This window comes from Pyrgilauda ruficollis, unplaced genomic scaffold (assembly GCF_017590135.1).
Source record: "Pyrgilauda ruficollis isolate IOZ18807 unplaced genomic scaffold, ASM1759013v1 scaffold24, whole genome shotgun sequence".
Taxonomy (NCBI): Eukaryota; Metazoa; Chordata; class Aves; order Passeriformes; family Passeridae; genus Pyrgilauda; species Pyrgilauda ruficollis.
The window spans coordinates 11,153,719-11,176,374 of NW_024523648.1; the positions used below are offsets into that span (position 1 = coordinate 11,153,719).

Below are 22,656 nucleotides of genomic sequence, written 5' to 3' on the forward strand. Positions count from 1 at the left end.
CCACTTGCTTTATATGAGAGCCTAAATCAGTGTGGGAGATATCGCAGACATTCTCAAAGTGTTAGTTTACAATGCCTCCACCAGAAGAACAATCTATTACCATATAGAATAGCAGAGAGAAAAGCATTTTCAAGGAAGATTAATTGAAGTAATTCATCACTTTAAAATGAAGAAGGTGCATCAAACAAAAATAAAAGCTAAGTATTTTATGTGCCTCTATTGGAATTTGATAATCATTTGTTTTGCTAGAAAATATATGTGGACTGGGCATCTAGTTCTTGTCTATACAGTACAACTATGTGCTATAATTATATGCTATAATTATACCAATATAACTCCCTATGGAGACACTCTTATACCAGAATACGAGTTTTTATAGTTTATCTTACTCTGCTTCCAAGCCACGTAAGCTTAAGAGGGAGAGGGTACTCTTATGCTGGAGAAAGTTTCCACACTGAGATAGTTATATTGGTATAATTATGCATTTTTTTACTTCAGTGTAGACAAGTCCCTTGTGCCTTTTCAGCTTTGAACTTTAGTTAAGAATTTCTTGGTTGTGATAAGTGTCTAAGCATTTTTATAGTATATTTTTATAATGGGACTTGGGTATTTAAACCAATTACTTAGGCCAATTAACAGCTTCCTGGGTTGTGGATAACAATAGGATATAAAGAGGGATCAGAATTCGTGTTCCTAGCTGCTTGGATATATCTGCATTTTCGCCCCCCCTGTGATTTTACCAGTATTTGGTGTACAGCACAACAGGTGGAATAGTGTGTGGCTGCCTAATGAGTTCTGTGCTGGACACTTTTTGTCTGCTGTTTCTCATTATTCCTTGAGTTTTGTTGTGCTGTGGCTCTAATTGCATGTATTTCCATGGATCACAGAAAGAAACTTCCTTGATGAAGTTGAAAAAACTGCTTCCAAAAATGTTAATTGTTTGGAGAATTGCTGAAATTTATTGATCTTTACACAAGACAGGATCATAATTGACTTGCTAGGCACAAATTGTGCAAGGAGCAACTCAAACTGGATTCAGAGGAAGGTGCAGGGTTGGTGTGCAGTGTAGTCAGGAGAAGGGTGATGATGTCTAGAAGGTATGTTTGGTAGGGGTGATGTCTCTTGCATGCTTCAAAGGTGGGTACCTAGAGGGAGGTATTCACATGGATTGTGCTTTGAAGTTGGCCATCTTCTCCGGTTCTCTTCTCCCCATATCTCCTTTGCTGCTTAGCACACAGCTCATCTCATCCTTACTTTCGCATCTCCCCAAAACCAGGAATATGTAAACATTTTTCACAGTATTTTTGCAGTTGCTGCAAACACCAACATAAATTACTTAGAAACACTTATTCTTACGTATGAAAATATTGGTTTGAAAAACATACCTCTTTCTATTCCCTTGATTTTCTTTTATCAATGTATCTAAGTATGTTTGTAGTGTTGTAATGTCCATGTGGTCTAGTTTTGCTAGACATTGAGGATTATGACTTTAAATGAAAAATTGCAGAAATGGGAGAAACCTTATAATAAAATAGAGGTGATGTAATAACCTCCAAATCATAGAAGAGCAGGGCTTGAAGTGACACTAAGAGGTCGTTTAATCTATCCGTCAGCTCTGAGACAGTGTAAGGCCAACCTAACATTCATGGCAGATGTTCATCTGTCCTGTAGTAGTAACAGATTGAGCAAAAAAGAATTATTTATACTTACTCTTTCCCCTTCTCTCCCCAAAGCTTTGTGCAAGCTGAATTTTACATAGAATTGGTGTGAGAAGATATATGAATTCCTTCAGGATTATTTCAAGTTTCTGAGTTACTTCTGTTGTTTGGAAACTCCGTGTTTTCTGTCAAAATAGTCCAATGATGTTTGTGTATTTTTGAGTGTGATATCCCATTTTAATTTTATCTGGTTGTCAGTTGTTCAGGTGTATTTCTTCCTGAAATGATTATTTTTCTGTGTTGGCTTTGTAACCAGTGTCTCCTCTTCTTTGGCATTGAGCAGTTTGGTTTAAAAATGTGTAGCATTTCATTTTCATACTTGACAGTATTTCTGGTGTGTAATCAGTTTCAGTTTTCCTTTTTTTTTATTCAATTTGTTTTTGCATGAAAGAGCTGAGCAGAAAAAAGAAAAACAACTGTGGGTAGGAGGGTAGAAGTGAGAAGGGGAAGAATGTGTTCAAGAAATGATAGTACTCAGCAGAAGAGCTGGGTTTAGCTGAAATGTCAGGTTAGATATGAAGTGAACAGTGTGGCCTTAAGTAAAGATTTATATTCTTTGAAGAATAAAGGGAACATATGTTTCAGAATTTTACATGTGGTATCTGCAGCTCTTTAATCTAAATTGAAGGTTGCAAATGAATGTCAGATGAATAGCATCTTTCTAAAGGGAACAATACCTGAAATTGGAATTGCAGATACCTTGTTGCTAAAATGAGTCTTTGGGTTTGTTTGCTTCATTTTCCCTTTTGGTTATGTCAGCTGAGAAACATCTGTCTTTGCTGCTAAATGACCTTTTCTGACTAGGCCAAGTGATTTTGACTGAGTGCACTGTCTTGAGCCCTCAACAGCTGCAGGAAGGTGCTGATGTAAGTTGCCGCCTTGGAGAAGGTTTAGATGTAAATATACTGAAATAGCTGTTGCCCCCAGAAATAGCTTATTCAGACTTACAGAAAAGATTCCTGTAGCTGTACTGCTTCAGTGTTTATGAAGGTAGTGATTCCCTTCTCTTTCCTTCCAATCTAATCTGATTGTTAATTTTACTTCTGTTCTAGATTTAGTAATTTTAGGAAGTTGGGAATACTCTGTTTTGGGTTGTGCCCAAAGGCACTCATTAATCCTGAAGATCCTCTCTAACAAATAAAGAAGTTTCTTTGAAGTGCGTTTAGATAGCTGTGTTGGTGTTTTTGCCTGATGGCTGATGTGGGCTCTCTTAAGGACTGGGAAATAAGAGGTGGGCATAGAAGTGGAAAGAAGCCAAGAGTTTTCAGGCAGAGAGAATTTGAAAATATAATGGTTTCTGCTGTGGGAGAGGGAAGGCAGTTCTATGAATATGGCATTATCAGGTTTCCTGTTAATTTTTTTGGATGAGAAATACTGAAGAAGTTGATCATCTTTCCTGCTTTCATATTTGTCAGGCCAGATATGTCTCACATGCTGAGTTTTAATTTAATTTTAAATGGTGTGATATTAAAAGAAAATTATGGTCATCTATTGAGAACACATCTTCTTTGTATAGAAGCTGAAAGTTCTGGATAGTAGTTATACTAAATCTGTGCATTTAATTCTGAACATCCTACATGATTTGTTGCAGAGGTGTTCATACCCATGGTTAATCCTACTTTATTTCTGCATTTACCTAGATGTGTGTTAAACGCATGTGTTGGAGCTGAGATGCTCTGGGATGTTTCGTAGTCTGCCAGGATTTCTCTAAGAATTTGTCCCATTTGTTGTGATTGCAAGAAGAGTAGTGAAGACTTTTTGACTTCTACCAGTTTTGAGAAATAGGTGAAGGCTATAGGATAAACCAGAATTTGACCTGGTTGAAACCCAGGTCTGACTTTTTTATGACTCTGAATGAGCCACAGTGAGCTTTATATTAACGTTGAGATACATTTTTTGGAGGTCATTTCTCTAGAGTTCTTTGGAAGTCATTCCCAAATTTCTGCAAAATTTTAAGTTTGTTGAAAACGTGTAGGAATTAGAGCTGACAGTATTTTAAAATCAGCATAGCTTTTAAATTATACTAACAGAAAGTTATTTTGCTTTCAAAATGTTTGTATAAGTACATATATGTTGATCAATTTTTTTTAATTGTAGAAATTAAAATTCAAGGATTAACAGATTCCTTAATACTTTTGAGTTTTTGACTTGCTGTGTTTGTTTCAGTACAGCTGCTACATGCTAAGTGCACTAGTAGTTTCAGAATTACTTGAAGGGTGTTACCACCACTACCTTCAAAGTGAAATTTATAATTTGTCTGGTTTTTGTCCTTTTAATTCTAAAATCTAGATGAAATGTAATCCCAGTAGTGTCATTTTGCTGTTGCAAAGTCTTTTTCAGATGATACATGATTTAGTTGGAAACAAATTAGCAGTTATGAATGCCTAAAGAAAGCAATTTAATAAACAAGATTTTTGTAAGACCTAATCAGAATTGTAAAATGATACTTGGGAATCAGTTACATTATACAATAGAGCGGGTGTGAATTGTAGGCATGTGTGTGGATTCATGGTTTCTAGTCACATTGTTGTCTCAAGTGATACAAGGGTTTCAACCTTCAGTTTACTGTTTCTTCTAATTTATAACTTAACTATTTAATGTTTTCAGTCAATAATGAAAATTCCCACTCATAACTGTAATTTGTTCTGGTGATTTTATTTTAATTTTTATTTTAGCTACTTACAACCTGTCCCCCCTCCCCATTTTCTGGTGCTTTAAATCACCTGTTGCTGGTGAATTTTTGTTTGTTTTGCTCCTGCCCAGGAAGTTAGCTCCATGCTGCTGACAGTGTTTGTGTTGATGAGAAAGGTTGTTATAAATGAAAAATAATCACAGGCAGGTACTCACCAAGATTGTGTTGCTCCAGCACCACAAATGGGTGTGTAGCTCCAGACTGATTATCTGTTTGTGGCGGACCCTTGGGCTGAGCTAGCTGATGCTGCTGGGGTGTCTCTAACTGGGACACTTTATTTTTGCAATGTTCAACCAATGTGATACAGAGATCATTATGGAATGATGGTAAAAAAAAGATGAATTGGTTTGTTTCCAGGTAACTTAAAATTTTGCACCAATATTTGCAACCAAGTTTTTTCAGCCTCTACAGGAAGCAGTTTTAATATAGAAAATATGTTACAAGAGAAGTTTCTTGGCAGTTGAAGAAGTGACAGGGCTTCTGTTATAGAGCTAAGTTTGCATTCCAATTACCCTGATGCTAAATATATGCTTTTAGGAATTCTGCATATATTGGCTCTAGCTAAGGGCTTTCCCCTGTTTTCTTATTTTAATTAAGACCATTTTTTACCTATTAAAAAAAAGAAAAAGTTAGGCTTGAAAAGAGAAGATGCTCAATTAATCAGTAAGCTGCCTGCTGTGAAGCTGAAAACCAACCAATACAGAAAATTAGTGCTTTACACTGCTTTTTAGTGTCCCAGTCTGTTATCCCATGTTGTAAATAGGGTGACTGATTCTTTCGTTTTTCTGAACTCTTGCTGGTGTGGCAGAAGGATATAGCTTAAAACTCTGGCAAATATTTCTCAGTGTGGACAGAACTTCCTGAACCTCCCTTAGTTGAAATTTCGTGTTATGGCTATGGAAATGGAAAACAGCTAATTGCTTTTGTTTGCCTGGTGGAGTTTTCCATTCATTTAGTCTTTCATGCATCTTTATTTCAGTAATCTATCAATTTTGTCAATGATACTTGTTTAGGTGCCCCCCGTCCGTGTCTCACTTCCTCCCCAGTTTTATTCATCATGAACTCAGACACCTGCAAAAAGGGAAGAAAATTGCATAAAGCCACTCAAGTGGCAGAGCACTTTGCAGGGAAGAATGGAAGATAATATTTGACAGTAGTTAGGGAGGAGAGCAAGAACTGGAGAGTAGGAAGGGAAAAGAGGCTGTGTTGTCTAGAGTATTTGCTAGGTTCTAGTGTTACCTGGGCTCTGATTTATTCTGGAATTGCTCTGGTGAGGTCTATTACAAATACCAGCAGTAAGTATAATTCAGTTTTTGAAGAGTTGTCATTTGCTCTTTTTTTGGTAATAGTGTAATCTCAGAACATGGCCTAGAAATTTTACATTTGCTTCATTCATGAACACTTGATGAAATCTAGTGTATAAGGCTGAATTTGAGCAGTTCAGGGGCTTATTTTTGAGCTTATCTTAGAAATAGGTGATTTTTTTCAAAGGCATATATCACAGTTCCAAGTGATACAGCAGCAGAAATTTAAGATCATCTTTTCTCTTTTTTTGACTCCTTTTTAAGGTGCTTCTAGGGACCTTTTTTCTGTGGAATGTAGGTTTCTGAAAGTCTAGAGTACCTTGTTGCAGCCTGTTGATACAATTTCTCCTTTTCAAAATCTTCTAGAGGTTTGGGGGTTTTTCCTCCCTTAGCCTACCTTTCCCAACTCCTAGTTCTGTTTCTTGTTGCCCAATAAGTTGCCCAGTCTCCCCCAAGTCCTCATGTGTCTTTCCTTGTTAAAAGTGCATATAACACTTGTTGTTATGAGAGTGAAAACCCAGTCACAGGAAGGTGAAGTGTTGTGCTCATGTTTGCATATCAGGTCAGCTGCTGAGCCAGGAATAGAAGTCCTGTCTCATGACTCAGTGCCCTAACCGCTGGCCTGCGCCGCCTCTCCGGAGCACAGGTCTTTTCCAAGAATATAGTAGCGATGGGTATAGGAGTAACTACAGCAAATATAGGAGCTTTGCTTCCTACTCTGGCAGGGCTCCAAGGCTTATATACAGCTTATAAGACAAGGGGGGAAAAAAAAGCTTTCTAAAGGAGCTCCTAGATAAGTTCTGTAAAGTTACGGTTTGCTTTGCTTTGTTTAAAAATAGTGGCAAAAACCCCAAAAAACCTAATTGAAAATAGCTTTCCTGAAGGTTTAGGATGTGGAAAAAAGTTCCATGTGTTGAAAGTCAAACTTTGCTCTACAAATAACCTTAAGAGCGGCCTGTGATTAAATCTTTTGTATATTCAACAACAAACTCATTTTATGCAACCGCAACTATGATAAAATTGAATTAAATGAACCTGCCTCTAAGAAAAGATACTGAATAGCTGAGTAGCACATTATTCAATGAATGGAAAACAGGGAGGCTGGCTGAAACTGCTGGGAAATGGTTTTAACATTCTATCGGGCTAAAGAGCAATTCTGTGAAATCACTGTATTTGTTTCCCCCCTACCTCCCCGCCCTCATTTTTTAAATAGCAGTGCTCTTCATACTGTCAGAATTCAGTGTTGTGACACCCCTACTCAAAAGTTATGACAGCAGTGTAATGACAGCTACTGCCTCTTGAGAATCAATCAGGCAATTAATTTTGTAAATGAAATGCTGATTATACAAAGCTTCACATGAGAGGCCCAGTGATTAAAATCAATTTAACAAATTGTTTCAGGTGGGACTTGATTAATAATTTGCCATAAATGCTGAGGATATATGACCAGCACCTCTTTTTGCGTGTGTGTGTGTGTGTGTGTGTATGTGTATGTGTGTGTGTGTTAATATAGAACTATATATATCGCTGGGAGTGGAAAAAATCTGCAGCTAACTGTATGTACTTTTGGCTTGTGACCTAGATGTGATTGGTTATACCTTTTTGTGGGTACTCTGTCATCCCTAGTGTCCTCAATGTCACTTTCTCAGCTAGCATTCTCTCCAGCAGTTAAATGCATCTAACTTTTAATTTTATATCTGTGAATAAAGCCAAGTAGTTGAAAAAGTGTATTCAGATCCAGGTGAATATTAAGTTTAGGAAGTTTTTTCTTTAAAATTTAAAGTGGATGTGGGATTTTTTTCCGTTTACATCCCTCCCCCCGTCACTTATATTTAGGACGTTGTGCATTTTCCCCCTCTTACTGCAATACTTCTCTGCAGGCAGCCTTCCTGCAGAGCTCCCCTCGTTCCACTCAGGGCAGTGCTCTATTCCTTGGCTGACGGGCACTATTTTTAGTACATCCTTTTCTGTCCATCTAATGCCGTGTTTGTGTAAGAGCTGTACAAAGTAGGTAAGGGAATTTTTTTTCTGAGTTCCAGATGGCAGCCATGCACAGTGAGTGAAGGTGTTTACTTGTCTAGGAAGCTGAGAACCTCATTGCCAGACAAAATAGAACTAACTGGTATTCTGGGTGGGGCTTTGCTTTTTTAAACTTGGTTTTCTGGGTTTATGAATGGATTTTCTCTTCCTTGTTGAGCCATAGCCTTGGCTGCTGAGGAGGCCTTTAAGCTTTGAGGCATCCGGTGGTAAATCTAGCCTGAGAACTTTAGGTTACTATTTTCCCTTGCTATCTGCCTTGCTCTCCTGCTGGGGGTTGCGATTTTGACAGTTGAGATGCCAGACTGAGAGCTCTGCCTGTGTCTGACCGTGCTCTAGTGCCAAAGCTGTTGTATTGGTGCAAAACCATCCAACACAGGCAGTTCTAGGTTCAGACTGGGCTGTGGATTGGAGTAACCAAAGTGTGGTTGCAATCTGGTGGCACATAGGAGAAGCAGCTGGAATGAGTGACCTGTTGTATAGTCACAGATAGGTTTGCTAGAAGACATTTTAAAGAACCCCTGAATTCTGCTGCACTAGAAATTACTGCAAACTTGGTGAGGAGGGGAGTAAAGCTTCTGTATGCCTGAAGAAAAGTGGACATTCTTCTTTGTAGGGCATCCAAGTTGGAGAAGACAAATCTAAAGACAGGACTATAATTCCTGGGTACTTCCCAGAAAAAGTTTGATATTAGGAGAGTGGGTTACAGGAGAAAACTGAATGTTCAGGTGTGATGAGGACAGATGGCACACATTAAGCTCACTTCAGAATAACCTATTAGCTGTCAGTAGCTGGCAATAACAAAGGCAATTTGAGGGGCAGCGGTTCTGGGCTGTACATCCATGTGAACTTGTCAGAAACCTAGGATTGTTTTGGCCATCAGCTGTGTTAATGTGTATAATTGCTTCTTGATGTTGTCTTAACCTTTGATTGCAGTTGTAGTGGCAACTGAAGAGGTTAGTTATGTACACTTCATTAAAACCAGGTTTCTTTTCTTTGCTATGTTTGTTGTGATTTGTTCATTCAGTAGTTGTTTAGTTTTATCTATATGCAAAATTATAAATGGCCGATACACAGGCCTTAGTGTTTTTGGGTTGTGTGTGTTAAAGAGGGCTCAGAAGAAGGCAGAAAACAGTATATCCTTCTACCTCACCCTGCAGAAACGGTTGCTTGCATAAATTATTTGTAAATGGTCTAGGCAAGTAGTAGTTGATTCTTTGTGGGGCATAGCTTTGTTTTTTTGGTTTTTTTTTTTTTTTTTTTTTTTTCCACGTTGTTAATTACTTACTTTCTGTTTTGAGTGGGAAATAATCTGTCTGATCTCTCCTTGCAGCTGAAATCAGACAGTAAGGCAGAGCCTTTAAGACAAGCAAAATGGCTATTTATATTAAAACTCTGCTAGTGTGTGCTTCTTCATTTACTTGATTTTCTTTCATCATAGTCTTATGTTGAACTCAGCTTTTTGTTTTTGCTTATTACTTACTGTGTTTGTGCAACTGCCTTTTTTAATTAAAATTTTAGTAAAACAGACAGTAGATTTCCTTTTTCAAAAAAATAGTAGGCATGTTTACTAGTCACCTCTCAGACTTTATTATTAATGTTAGAATTCAATGCTGTACATTCATACTTTTTTAATAGTTGCTTGCAACTTTCTTAAATGGATATTGAAACACACTTGATGAGAGTTGTTTTGATACTCCCTCTTTTGTCACGTAAAAATGTTGGCTGAGGCGTCCTTGTACATGTTCATACAAATGATGACATTTTCTAGCAGTGGATTATCTTTTCTGCAGTTCCATCCTCAAGCCAGCTGTGTCATTGTATTATAGTGAATACTTGTGATTATCTTTAGCGATAAATTTGTGACTTGGTGCCTGACATAGAGTTGAGAGCTCCATGCCTGTCTTCCTTGGAATGTCGGTAACCGATTGTCAGCTGTCTTTACTTATTATGTGGTTTCAAGGCTTTGGGTTTTTTTTGGTTTTTTTTTTTTTTTTTTTTTGGTTTTTTTGTTTCTTTTTTTTTTAATATGGAAACAGAAGCTTTGGCTGCAGATCAATGAATAAACAAAGAGTTATTGTATTCGTGGCTCTAAGAGTTTGAGGGGAAGCCTACTTGAGAGTGTTGAGTTCATGTTTTGTTACAGGCACAAATGATGGAGCATTACTTGAGATGCTTTGTGGCTTATAGTTGCTTTAAATCACTGCATTTGCTGTTGTCAGCCAAACTAATGCCTCTTTCAATTTTTTTTTTGTTTAAACAAAAAAGCACACTTTCACTTGAAAAGTAGTTACATCTCTCATGTAAATACTCATCTTCTAGTGAATTGCTGTGTCTGCCTTATAGAAAAGAGCACTAGCTGAATGGGATTCACATCTAAATCCCATTGTGACCTTGTTAAAGTGTCTCCCACTCCTCCCTGTCTTGAGATTTCACTGGTGAGGGTCTTTGTGGCATCTTTAAATTGAAATGTTAGTTGTGTTTTAGGACAGTGACTGGTGTTGTTCATATTCATAAATATCATTCAAATAAACATTTTGTTGTTAGAAGTGAAACACTAATTGATGGCTTAGTAGTGGATATATATATGTAATGTATGCATAACATCAGTAATGCCTTAAAAGTAAGAGCTGGTTTTGGTCAGACTGCTTCTCAAGTTATTGTCTTGTGCAAGCTGCCTCAGATCTGAGTGTAGATGATGTAACTGGAAAACACTGGCTAAATGACTAAAGAAAACGGTATTGTATTTTTTTATCACTTTAGCAAAGGCAAAATTGAATCTCCAGGTGCTTCAGGGTGAGATGATTTATTTGATTGTTTTGGATGGGAGGAGAGCAGGAGTGGTGGTGGTACCGAGTTTACAAGTGGGTGTAGAATATTAATTTTTTCACTTCTGCATATAGCAAAAATGTCAATTTTATGTATTCTTTTATACAAAATATTGAAAAAGGGAGCAGGTATGAGAAAAAGGTTGTCAGTTACTATTTGTAAATAGGGTAGGTTTTTCAGTGTCATACCTTAATGGTTGTATTGTCAATCTAAAGACTGGGAATGAAACCTTGGCCCTGTTGAAACCATAAGCAAACCTTCCACTGGGTGTTTTAAAGTGCTCACGAGGCACATAATAGGCAGGAACTCTTACGAAATGCTCTGTTCTTACAAAGCCTGATAGTACATGTGCAAATGAATCTGATACTGACATGAGATAGGTGCTATAATAAAGGGGTTATAAATTATGGTATTTCTGTGGACTGAAGCAAAGAACAAGACTGAGGTATTTTGAGGAACTGCAGATCTATTCAGTTTTAATGAAGTGCAGCAAGTTGAAGAGGAGGTGTGGAGTAAGAAGCAAAAGGCAGAATCCATCTAGGCTTGCCTAGAAGAATATGGAAGTAAAAAATAGCATGAGCAAACACTAGATAAACTGGCAAAATGGTAATCTGTGTATTAGGAGTAAAACAGCACTAGATAAAAATTGGGCTGTTCTGTAAAGGCAGGAGAAGAAACAAATGGATATCACTTACTACAATGATACTAAAATAGAATTTAATAAGTGATTAAAACTTTACATTACAGCATGTAATAGAAAGTAAAGGCATGGAAGATGTGAAAATACACACATCATCCATTCATAGTCAAACGTGCATGCTGGGTTTTAGAGGAATGTGATGCAGTTAGAGCAATGATGTCATTTTTGGTAGATGTTCGAGAGCACTTGTGGAGGGGTTGGGTTATGATCCCTATGGCATAAAGAGGTTGATACATCTCATAATCATCCTGTCACTGAAAACTTGTCTTTGAAAACTGTTGGAGCTGATGTTAAAGAAAATACTGGAACTTAATAAATGTTAAAGGAACCTTCAGATAAGATTATCATATGTCTCAATTAGCAACTTCTCTTAATAAGTTTTCAAAATGTCATGGATGAAAGTCTTGCTATAAGAATGAAATCAGAAAGTCTACAAAAATGATAAAGCTGAAAACTGTGCATACATTAAAGCCAGAAAAAGTTACATTGAAATTTTTACCTTTGCTGTAAGGGGGGGACAGTACTTGATGAGCAGCTCTTCTTTCTGTTGAGTGTATGGCTCCAGGTCTTCCTCACCATACACTGTTCTTAAGACAAAATTTGTCTTTTTGTTAGAGAGTTTTCAGTGGTATTGATCATGGACATATTAAATTCTAAAATCAGTTCTGTGTTGAAGATATGATGGGGCTTTTTTGTTCATTTTTGGGGTTGGAAATATTTTCCCTTTTTTTTAATGTTTACACAAGGAAAATGGAGGCATTGTTATAGGAAGTTTGACCTGGTTTTGATGTCTGTAGGTTGTTTTTTGAAACACACAGTTTCTGAAAACAGTTTTAGAGCACATCTATCATCACATTTAAAAGCTGTTGCAGTTCTAGATATGCAGCATTTCCTGCAATTTAAGCCCCATGATTTCAAGTCAGGATGCGTTAAATTGGTAAATTGTGAAATTTTTTTGGTTTAGTGAAAACTTGTGGGAGCAGAGGAAGAGTCCATTTCGCCTGAGCAGCACACAGCTACTTTAGATGGTAGGACAGTTGTCTCCTGCGTTCACTACCTGTGTGGTGAGTGAAGCCCTGCTCCAATAGCTGACACTACTCTGGGTGGATACCTGGAGCAGGCACATGCGCTGCCTGTGAGGATTGAAGTGTGACTCTGGGTTTAAAGACAGCTACATCTGTGAAGGAGACACACTTAATGGTGCAAGGGCAAACTTAATTCCATGAGCTCTCAACTTCTGCAGTAATAATCTTTCTGAAGCCTGGGGGAGAGCTGGCTCTTTGGTTTTGTTTTGCCTTGGAGAAATATGTTGACAGCCACTGAGTCACTGGTAGATGTCTTCACCTTTAGCTGCACTGCTTAGAGGGTTGAGATCTAATCTGAAGGGAATCAGGAATAGCAGAGGTGACTTGCCACCCCCCATAAGGACCTACCAGTGCATAGGATGAGAAATGTTTCCTCACCAAGTCTGTCTTCTCCAGCCGTAGGGATCATAGAACGCTTTACTGTTTGTTCTTTCCCTGAGGTCTTTGGAGGGAGGAGGGAAGAGGCAGCACTGATAGCTAGGGTGGATCCCTGTGGATTGTCCCAATAATTTGTCCAGGCACAATATCTGCTCTCTCAGTCTAGCCCTATCATATTCAAGTATCTCCAGTCCTTGGTCCAGATTCTTGACTTCCAGTGTTCACAGTAAGTTCTGAGTATGTCCAAGTCCCTTGCCTCCTCCCAGTGACCACAGCCCCCTCGATACCAGTGTTGTGTGAGAGACACTGTAGCCCCTGGTGCCCGGATTTATAGCAATATCTGAGGCTCTTCATCCCTCCACCTTTCTGAATTGGAGGATATTACCTGAGGGAAAGAGGAGTGGCTCACCTGAAGAGAGCATGGAGAAGTGTAGTGATGGCAGGCTAGTGAGAACGAGGGAAGGAAGGATGCACTGGCGGTGAGGCTGACTCTACCAACACACACACAGAAGCTCCACTGCTTGGAGGTCACTAGTCCAAAGGACAGAGACTCTTTGGCCTGTATCCATGTCGCCTCCTGACCTTGTTTCCTCCTCTCCCCTTCAGCTCTTTCTGCCTCACTCTGTCTCCATTGCTTTTTTAACTCATTGTCCCTCTTCCTTTGTCTGGCAAATTCAAGGCAGCTTCCATACACTTCGTAACTTCTCTGAAGAAGCCTTGCCCTGCCCCTCATGTGCTCCTGTTCATTCCTCCTGCGCTCCCAGTCTGGTGACATTCAGGTGCTCTCTCTGACAGGGGCACATGCCTTGCCTTTCATGAATGTCCAGTATCACCCTGGGAAATTAAAATTCTCTGCCTCAAAGCGTGGTGTTCAAGACGTATTTTCAAATGTTTTATGTGAGAACATAAACCATGTATTTTTCTGTGACCTCATTCTAAGACATAGCTGAACTATTTCTGCTGAATTTTCCAGAGAATTTCAGCCTCAGGCATACATATGCCCTGGAAAATTTCAGCCTAAATGCTTGAGGTTTGGCAAAGTTTATATGCACCTGAAAGTAGTCTTAATAATGGATCATGTCAGATTGTTTTAGCTGTGTAGCTATCTGCATTGTTTATATTTAGGAGTTGGATGCAGAAAAGAAAATACTATACTCAAAATTAATTAAACTTGAATGTAAGTAAATGTGGTTATTGGAGATGAGACCTAGAAATTATACCCTGAAACAGAAGATGGTAGCAATGAAAAGTGCTGTTTGGCTTCATGGGAATGTAATGGAGGGAGCTCAAGACTTACTTTGAATAAGGATTTATGTTTAAGAAGAAGAATATGACAGGTGATGCACCGAACATTAAAACACAGAAGTAAACATAGGTAAAATGTTGTGGTCTGTAGGAGGAAATGTAAGTTTTCCCCTGGGACACTGTAAAAAGGAATCTATAGTTCATCTGTTTGGCCTTTGTGTTTCTAGTTGAAACTGTGGTGAGAGTGCATGATGGCTTAAAAAAACCCAAAATTGAGAATGTTGTTGTGTATCAGGTGATCTGCAGTGGTTGAGGAACCATTGATTTTGAAAAGTATGAAATATAAATAGTAAATTACCCGGGGACATTTAGTGGCAAAAAATAGAAACTTCAAATCTGGCTACAGAGCAGGCAAACAATAAAGGGAAAATTGCTGAGTAATACTTACCCAAAATTAGCAGTGAATGTGGAATTTGCTATGGTAGCAAAAAAGGGCAATCCTCTTCTGAAGTGAATGGAGATGTCCTGTGAGGAGGAGGTTATCATTTCCATCTCCTCAGATGTAGTGTGCCCATATTCAGAATACTTTATTAGTTTTGGGTGACATTCCTGGAAAATTGGTATTGGTGATGGTGGAGACAGCCAGGGGAAAAAAAAAGAGGTTTGATGGATTTTATTTGCTGTAAGGAAAGAATAATAGTTCATTATGCAGTGACTACTTTGGAAAGGGCATATTTTGGATAGGAACAAAAAAAGTAGTGTGTTAGTAGTACAAACAGCATGATGAGAAGAAACAGGGATGGGAGTGGGAAATGTTAGTTATTGTCATAATAACTATTACATCAGAATTTAATAGCCAGAAAGGACATGAAGAAGCTGTATTACATAGGAGGTTTTAAAATTAAACTGTTCAGCAGTGCGCTGCAAGAAAACGTGCAAAATGTGCTGCAGGAGGGAATCCTGCTCCTGGTGAGGGAGTGGGCTGGCTGGGTGAATTAATAGGTCTTTTTTTTTGGGGGAGGGGAAGGAGGAGCAGGAGGGGGGTATGTGCCGCTTTCATGAAGATGAGATTGTGATAGGCTTTTTGAAAGCTGCAGCACACATTCTTCCATTAATCTAACCAGAGCTCAGAAATCAAAAAATGGATGTCATATTAACAATACAGGGCTGCACTTCACGAAGTGTGGTGTTTTTTCTGGTTCAGTTAGTTCTCAGTAATAAAACATGAGAGTAATACTACACAATGGTTGACACCTGTCCTGAAACTGTTACAGGGCTTGGTAAGTGCTGCCAAAAAGTCTAAAAATAAAACTTCTCTCCCTTACCTCCCTTCCCCCTCCATCACTGGTTGCAGTTTGGATTTTCTGAGGTTTATTAAGGAAGCAAATAAACTTTCATGTAAAATGTAGGTTATAACTTGCTTTTTGATCTGGAAACTTATTAGTGTGCACGAAAGCAACAGGAAAATGCTGAAATGCAGTGTTCTGTATGCATTGCACTTCTTGGAAACCTTATTTTCATTCCAGTTTATCTTTTTTTTTCTGATGTGAGAGAACAGACATTTTGTCAAGGTTAAGTGACTTGTCCACTGTTTGTGTCTCTCTTGATATATATCTATGGTTTTATTTTTTTTTTAACATTAAGGCCAGTGATGCTAATCAATGTGCAGCAACATATTTAATTCTTTCTTAAGCTGAAATTTTTTGGGGAGATTTTCTGTTCTCTGTCTGTATAGGTAACAGCCTAAAGTTTTAGAGCAAAATATTTTTTAAAGTTGTTTTAAATTGAATGGAAGTCCCAAACTTGCTATTCAAAACCTCATCTAATTAATCAGGGAACACAGGGTATGATACTTTGCCAGTTTGTACATCAAGTCAATATTTGATGTGTAAAGCTTTGAGAAAACACGTGTATAATTCGCCCGCAGTGAGCATGACGATTCTGACCTTTTTCTTTTCATGTCTTAAATATTCCTTTGCTTGTGTTTGCCACCAGGGCAGTCCGATGGATCCGATGGTGATGAAGAGGCCGCAGCTGTACGGCATGGGCAATAACCCTCACTCTCAGGCACAGCAGAGCAGCCCCTACGCCGGGCAGTCCTACGGCCCTCCCGGCCCCCAGCGCTATCCCGTGGGAATGCAGGGCCGAGCCCCGGCAGCCATGGGAGGAATGCAGTATCCACAGCAACAGGTTTGTGGAGGATTTTTCTGGGTTGCTTTGGTTTCCCTCCTCCCTTTCTCTTCTCTTCTGACATTCTGGTAATACAGAGGGGCAAAAGAAAACTGTCAGAAATAAGTGTTGCTTGTGCAGAAGGAGGATGAAGGACTGTTTTAAAACTAAAGAAATTATGTTCACAGTGTGAATGTTTTCTGAAATCCCTTACAGTTTGAACAGCATTTAGTTTGTTGCTGGTATCTTCCTGGAGAGAGAAATATGTCAAATGTCATGAGTTTTCTTGATGCCACTTAGTCTTGCATATTTTTTGGTTCTTTTCTTTGCTGCTGTTGCTGTTTTGTTCTTGGTTTTTTTAGGGGTTTTTATGTTCTCATTCTCTCCGGCTTACATACGCCTAAATGTAAGATGAAAACCTAGAGCTGACATCAGTACATGCTAGTGTAGTCCAGTGCATACAAAAGTGTTACATATTTATATCAGCTGTTTGTTGTGGTGGTGGTTGGTTTTCTTTTTTCTCCTCATTTTGATAGGAGTCTGTAGTTTTTCTTGTTTTTTTTTTTCTTTTACCAACTCTTTAAAGTCAGGGGTTTTTTTAATATATCAGAGTGTGTAGAAAGGTAAGGATCTCCTTTTTTATCTACTTGGATTTCACTGCTGATGGACACCTCTTGTGCTTTTTTCTTGCCCTTTTTGAGAAGGTCAGTCGCAATGTGCATACCATGTACTAATGAAAATACATCAGTTTTCAAGAGGGAGAAATAAACTGAGGTTATCAAGAAGTTAATGTTTTGCTAATTTTTTTTTTTTTTAATTAGGGATGTGAGTGTAGGCAGTGAGAGCTCTACACTGCCTTGTGAGCACAACAGATTAGTAACTTGATCATTAATGGGAAAGAACATTTGTTTTGTGCACCTGACCAGTCACAGATTAGCTTATTTTTAAGCCATTTATTGTTAAATATAGAAAATAAAATAAAATTTTGTACTCCTGGCAGATAGGTGCCTGGCCAATTCTTGTTATTACCTGTCCAGTAGAACAAGATTTTAATCAGGCAGTTAATTAAATGATGGTTTCAAATATATTATACTATCATTATCACAGGTCTTAATTTTTATTCTTTTCTGTTGTTAAATAGATACTTACTGATAAGGAAGATATTATTTAGTTAGAAATGCCAAACTGTGTATTTGGTTGCTAGATTCAGGCAGCAAAGCATTTTGTCAGTTGCAAAAGGGAGCTGAAATTGAATAAAGGAGGCTTTATTTTTCTCTGTGTATCTGTAACCAAAGTGAAGTTATTAAAACAGATTTTTAATTTAAAAATGAGTTATTCTGTGTTACGCGGAGATGAGTGTGGAATTTTCAGTGCATTTGCTAATTGCTTGGTAATTGTAAATTACCCGTCAGCAGGCAGTGACCTGGCAGCGCCATTGGCTGCCGGCCCCATCCGTCTCCTCGCAGCGCTGCCCTAAGTGGCGGAGCGGCAGCGCCGGCCGAGCACCGGAGCCCTTCAGGGAAAAGGGACAGCATAATTATGACATTGAATTTTTATTGAACGGACATCACCACCTAGGCATGATTTTGTTTTGGACAGCCTCCAAAGCTTCGTGTGTTTGGTTTGTGAACCTCTAATGATCTGAATCCAGTTCTTTTCATATTGCTCATATATTACCACCTTTCTACAAAGGATTAAAATGCAGGAATGCAGGTCTGTAAATTGAATTGCCAACTTACCAGCTGAGTGGTAAGTTGTCTTTGGCACAGGATGCCACAGTTTGATTCCTGGCTGGATTTTTACTCCTGTGACATGAATATTAAATAAGGAGAGCCTAGCTGTGCTTGTTAAAACTGTGTAGCACGTACCTACTTTAGATATCATATATATATATATATAAAATACATAATATTGCCAGAAGTTTCAGAAGATGAATCTCAGCACTTTCTGGAAATTGGACCGCTTTACAGTGTCACATTGAATTTATCAAAAGCACAAGGCACTTCCAAAAACTTGATTGGTTAAAAAATACTGGGCCTTAAACACATACTGTGCTCAGATTTAAGTATTGTGCGGAGATAGCACTGAGTAGATGGATTATGAGGGTGGAAGTGCCACACTGTAGGAAGGGTGGGAAGCATCAATGGGAGAGATTGTTCTTATTTTAAGTTATAGTTTGCTGTTGCTCAAAGATAGCTGAGGGTGTCAGCTCTGTTTCCTTGGATGAAACAAGAAGGCTTTTTGTTAAACTGTGAAGATTTTTGAATTTTGAAGAAGACCTTGAAATGTTAGGTCTGGCTCTTTGTCAGCAAGTGTTGTGGCTTGAGGTTAGAGCTATGGGACTTGACAGATTTTAACTTGCAGGCTCTGCTGCAGGATGCTGCAAATGAAGAAATAAAGATGAAAAACAGCACCCTAAAGATTGAGCTAAAATTAATGAAAGTGGTAGAATTGAAGATAATTGCCTAGATGTAGTTAGCTGGTCTATGTCATATTGCAGCAGAGAATAGTGTGTTCCAGCCTGCAGCCCAGAGGTGGAAGAGTCTCTCAGGAAGGGAGGCCTCTGGCATAAGCAGTAAAAGATTAAAGAGGATGAAAAAGATGCAATGGTATCAGGTGCATTCAGCCTACATATCTGCAGCATGGCTGTCAAGCCCAGCGTTCTAACCAGTTTTAAAAGGGCTGTCTATGAAATGCTGCAGTCGTTCTCTTACAACTGCTGTTTGGTCTAGGCGTGCTTGACACCAAACATGCAGGTGCAAATAAACCCCCAGATTATCTTAAAATTCCATGTGGAAACTGCAGGATGTTGAAGTGACAATGGAAGGCATAGGATATGTTCTGCAAAGGACTGAAGAGAGAAAGCAGATCCCTTAAGTGTTTGGAACTCATCTCCGATGAGTTACTGATGATGAGCCCCAGCACAACACACTGAGCTTTATATAAGGGGCACAATTTGAAATCCAGGCAATTTCTTTACACTAATATAGCTGAAGATAAAGGGGTCTAGATAAATATATGGCCATATAGGAAAGGCAGGTTGATTGTGAATAAAGTAATGGTAGCCTGAGATTTTCGCTTTCTTTTCTGACCGTTAACAACAGAGATACAGATTTGTTATGTGAAGATGGGTGATAGCCTCATGGGACAAAGTGCTAAGCAGTTTGAAGAATGCTGCAGCATTTTGTAAGATTTTGAGGGCATGTCCAGTTAACCCAGCGTGAGTCAAATAAATGTATAAAGCCTCTGGACTGATTGGACACCTATTTGAAAGGGAAGGTATGAGAAAGGAAGGTGATAAAAAAGTCATATGCTTAATTTATAGGATTGCAGATGACATATCTCTTGTCAGGATGCATTATAATTACTTAGAAAGAGATTTTTGTACTGTTAGGAAACTTGGAATTTTCTTTCTTTCCCATTCACCTTCAGTGGGAGAGGGGGGAAGAAGGCCGGTGAAAGCTGGGAGCAAGACCTGTGCCAATGTTGTCAGTCTTCATGAATGGAACACAAGTTCCAAACACAAGGTTTTAAAATGCTGTTCTTGCCTGTAAGTCTTAATACTGCTATCTCATAATCTTATGAACTCTCTCTCCTGGTTTGCATGGGGTAAATGTAACTTTTAGATTATTAGCACTCCTTACCCAGGGAATGTATGTAAAACCAGAATGCAGAAAAATATTCTCTCAGATTTAACTTTCAGGTTCTAATATCTTAGATATCACTTGGAATTACAAAGAGATGATGCCAAAACTGAAAATCCTAATATGCAGGGATAGCTAGCACCTGAAAACTTCAGGCTTGATTTTGCAATACATCTCACTATGAGTGAAATACTATCTGGGTAATAACATCTGATTATAAAGACAATAATTTGCTTTTCATTTAACTTCTTTTTTGCCTCATACCCTTTTTGGACCTCAGTCAAGCAGGTGATGATGCCACGATTGGTTCCTTCTGCCTTTAGTTTGATTGCCCGCTCAAAGAGCTTTAGTGCTGTTTGCTGTAGGAAAATCTTCTGTGGCTTTGTAAAGACATTTTTGCTGAAAATAAAAAGGCATCCGAATACTGGTCAAAATAAGGGGCTTTTTTCTCACCAGTGGTGTTGCTTTTTCATGATAATAGCATACAGTATTTCATTTTGTGATGAATTTCATTAAGTTTAAAAATCATATACTTGAAATATTCACTTACAGGTTTTGAAACTTTTCATCAAAGTTTGAAGGCTTGGATTTATGAATATGTTCGAAAGAATTGAATGGTGTGATGTGCCTGTTTAATCAGATGATCATTGCCTAATTGATTTTTTTCAGCGTGCATTAAAATTCCTTGTGTACTTGATGGACTGGAACAACAACTTATTGTGTAAATAGGATCATGTTGCTATAATGCATAGTAAATTCTTTATGAAAGATATTTGCATGGGTATGTACAACAGCCATTCCTAATAGCTATTTAAAATGGAACATTTCAGTACTGATCAGGCAGTTGCCTTAGTGCCTTGAGCCTGCTTGTAGCAAGATAAGTTATGAGGCCTGAGCCTCAGTCTGTTTCTCCTTTTTTTTGTTAGAGAAATTCTCTGAGATGAAAGGGTGCTAATCACTTGTCCCTTTAACTTTTTTTTATATTCTTGATTTGCAGAATTCAAAACCAAATGTTATCAGTGTCTTCACTGTTTTAAGAATGGAACGGTAGACATTCAGAGAAGTACTAATTCCATTTACCCCTTTTTTTGATATACAGATTATTTTGAGGTGTAAGGAAAATATGCCTGTTGTTGTCTCATATGACAAGTTTCAATGTGGAGTAACTTTTTTTTTTTTTTTTTAATGGGAGAAAAAGTTATAAAACCTCTAGGAATATATAGCAAGGATTTATTGTAATGAAAACTGCAAGTAAACCAGGACTATAGGAGCAGCAGCATGATTACATCATTTAGGAAAGGGTTTACAGTGCCCCTATTGGGTAATGTCCCAGGTTGGAAATGTCGAGTTTACGCCAAAGAAATCAGTTGGCTGTTGCCTTGGCAGATAGAGTTTTAAAGCTAGCAAACACACGTGTTTACTACTGGTTGGCTGGTTGTGTGAGTTACTTTCTGAAGTAATTTTAATTCTAAAAGATTGAAGTCTGCCAAGAAAGTGAGGCTTACTGTCATATTTTGTTCTGAGCCATTAACTTAAAATGCTGTGTATACATACAACAAGTACTGGTCAAGTGATTACCTTTTTGGTCCTCTGTGTGTGTAATTGCCCTCAGCACCTAAATGATACTAAATGTGTTGCAGATTTTTGCTCCTAAGTAGGTGTTAGCGCAACTGATGTTAGTCTCGTTAAAGACAGCAGACACAGAAAATAAGCACCATTTTCAATTCTTGTTCTATTTATTTTGCAAGAACAGAGAATGAATCAATGTGATTGAATCTCAAAAACAACCAGCAGAGGACAAAATAGTGAGATGTGTTGCTTTTTCTTAAAGATTGATAGATACATTTGATGCACACACATAAGAAGGGAGTGTGAAGCTTTGATCAGCATGTGCTTCAGAAGTACGTTTTTCCAGATTTTTGTTTGATTTACCTTTGGGGTTTTGGGTGCATTTGTTTTTCTTTTGGTTTTGGTATGGCTTTTGTGACACGTGTGTGTGTTCTGTTTGGGTTTTTTTTGCTTGTTTCATTTATTTTGGCTTGCTTTTTGCACTGGGCATTTATTTGGAGCTGTCACTAGCAGATTATGGATCTACTTTGTTATTATTTTTCCCAACTTCCTGTTCTGTAAAAAACATAAATACTTTTAATTAAAATAATTCCTTAGTAACATTTTACTTGAATGATAGATCTGCTATCCTGTTGAACTTCTATAAACCTCTAGAAAAAAAATCAGTAAAGTAAGTAGAACTGCTGCTTCCTGGAGAATGTAATGTTTGAACCAGAAAAAGGGACAAGAAGTCATAGCTAGTTGCCTTTCATGTAAGGCCATCTTTAAGAATGGGTCTTTTGATAGTCAAGTGTTAATAATTGCAAAGAAAAGTTGTTGCTCTTTGTCATGTAAAGAAATGGGATTTTTAAATTTCAGATTTAGGAAAATGCTAAGTACTGTGCTTGTGCAGACTGTAGGAAAATGTTTAGCATTGTTCTTTCTTTTGGGTATACTAAGCCTCATTGACTAAATTGAAAAAAAAAGCTGCTACTTTAGTTCATGGCAGGATAAGGCTTTATGTTGTATTGTCTCCTTTAGAATTACCCCTTCTATTGAGTGTAATTCACTCTATAGAGGGAGGTGAGCACAGATTACAGATAATCACAGAATCAAATTCAACATAAGTTTGTGATCCTTATGATAGTTTAGCTCTTCATCTTAATGCTGGTCATCTGAGATTGTTTACCTAAGAAAATCCCTTAAGTAACGGAATTGCATTATTATGGTAAATAGAAACATTTCAGTAGCTTCCATCATTCTTTGAAACAGTGCAGAAAAAAATGTAGGTTGAAAAGGGAAAAGAA

General features: G+C 38.0%; 1 protein-coding gene across 3 annotated transcripts in view; it reads left to right on the forward strand.

The window, feature by feature from the left end:
* ARID1B (AT-rich interaction domain 1B) overlaps positions 1-22,656 on the forward strand; it is a 325,668-nt gene that overhangs the window by 16,580 nt on the left and 286,432 nt on the right. For all 3 annotated transcript variants that reach the window (XM_041469726.1, XM_041469727.1, XM_041469728.1), the window contains exon 3: positions 15,984-16,178. In XM_041469726.1, the coding sequence (XP_041325660.1) occupies positions 15,984-16,178 (195 nt within the window). The remainder of the gene's footprint in view (positions 1-15,983; positions 16,179-22,656) is intronic.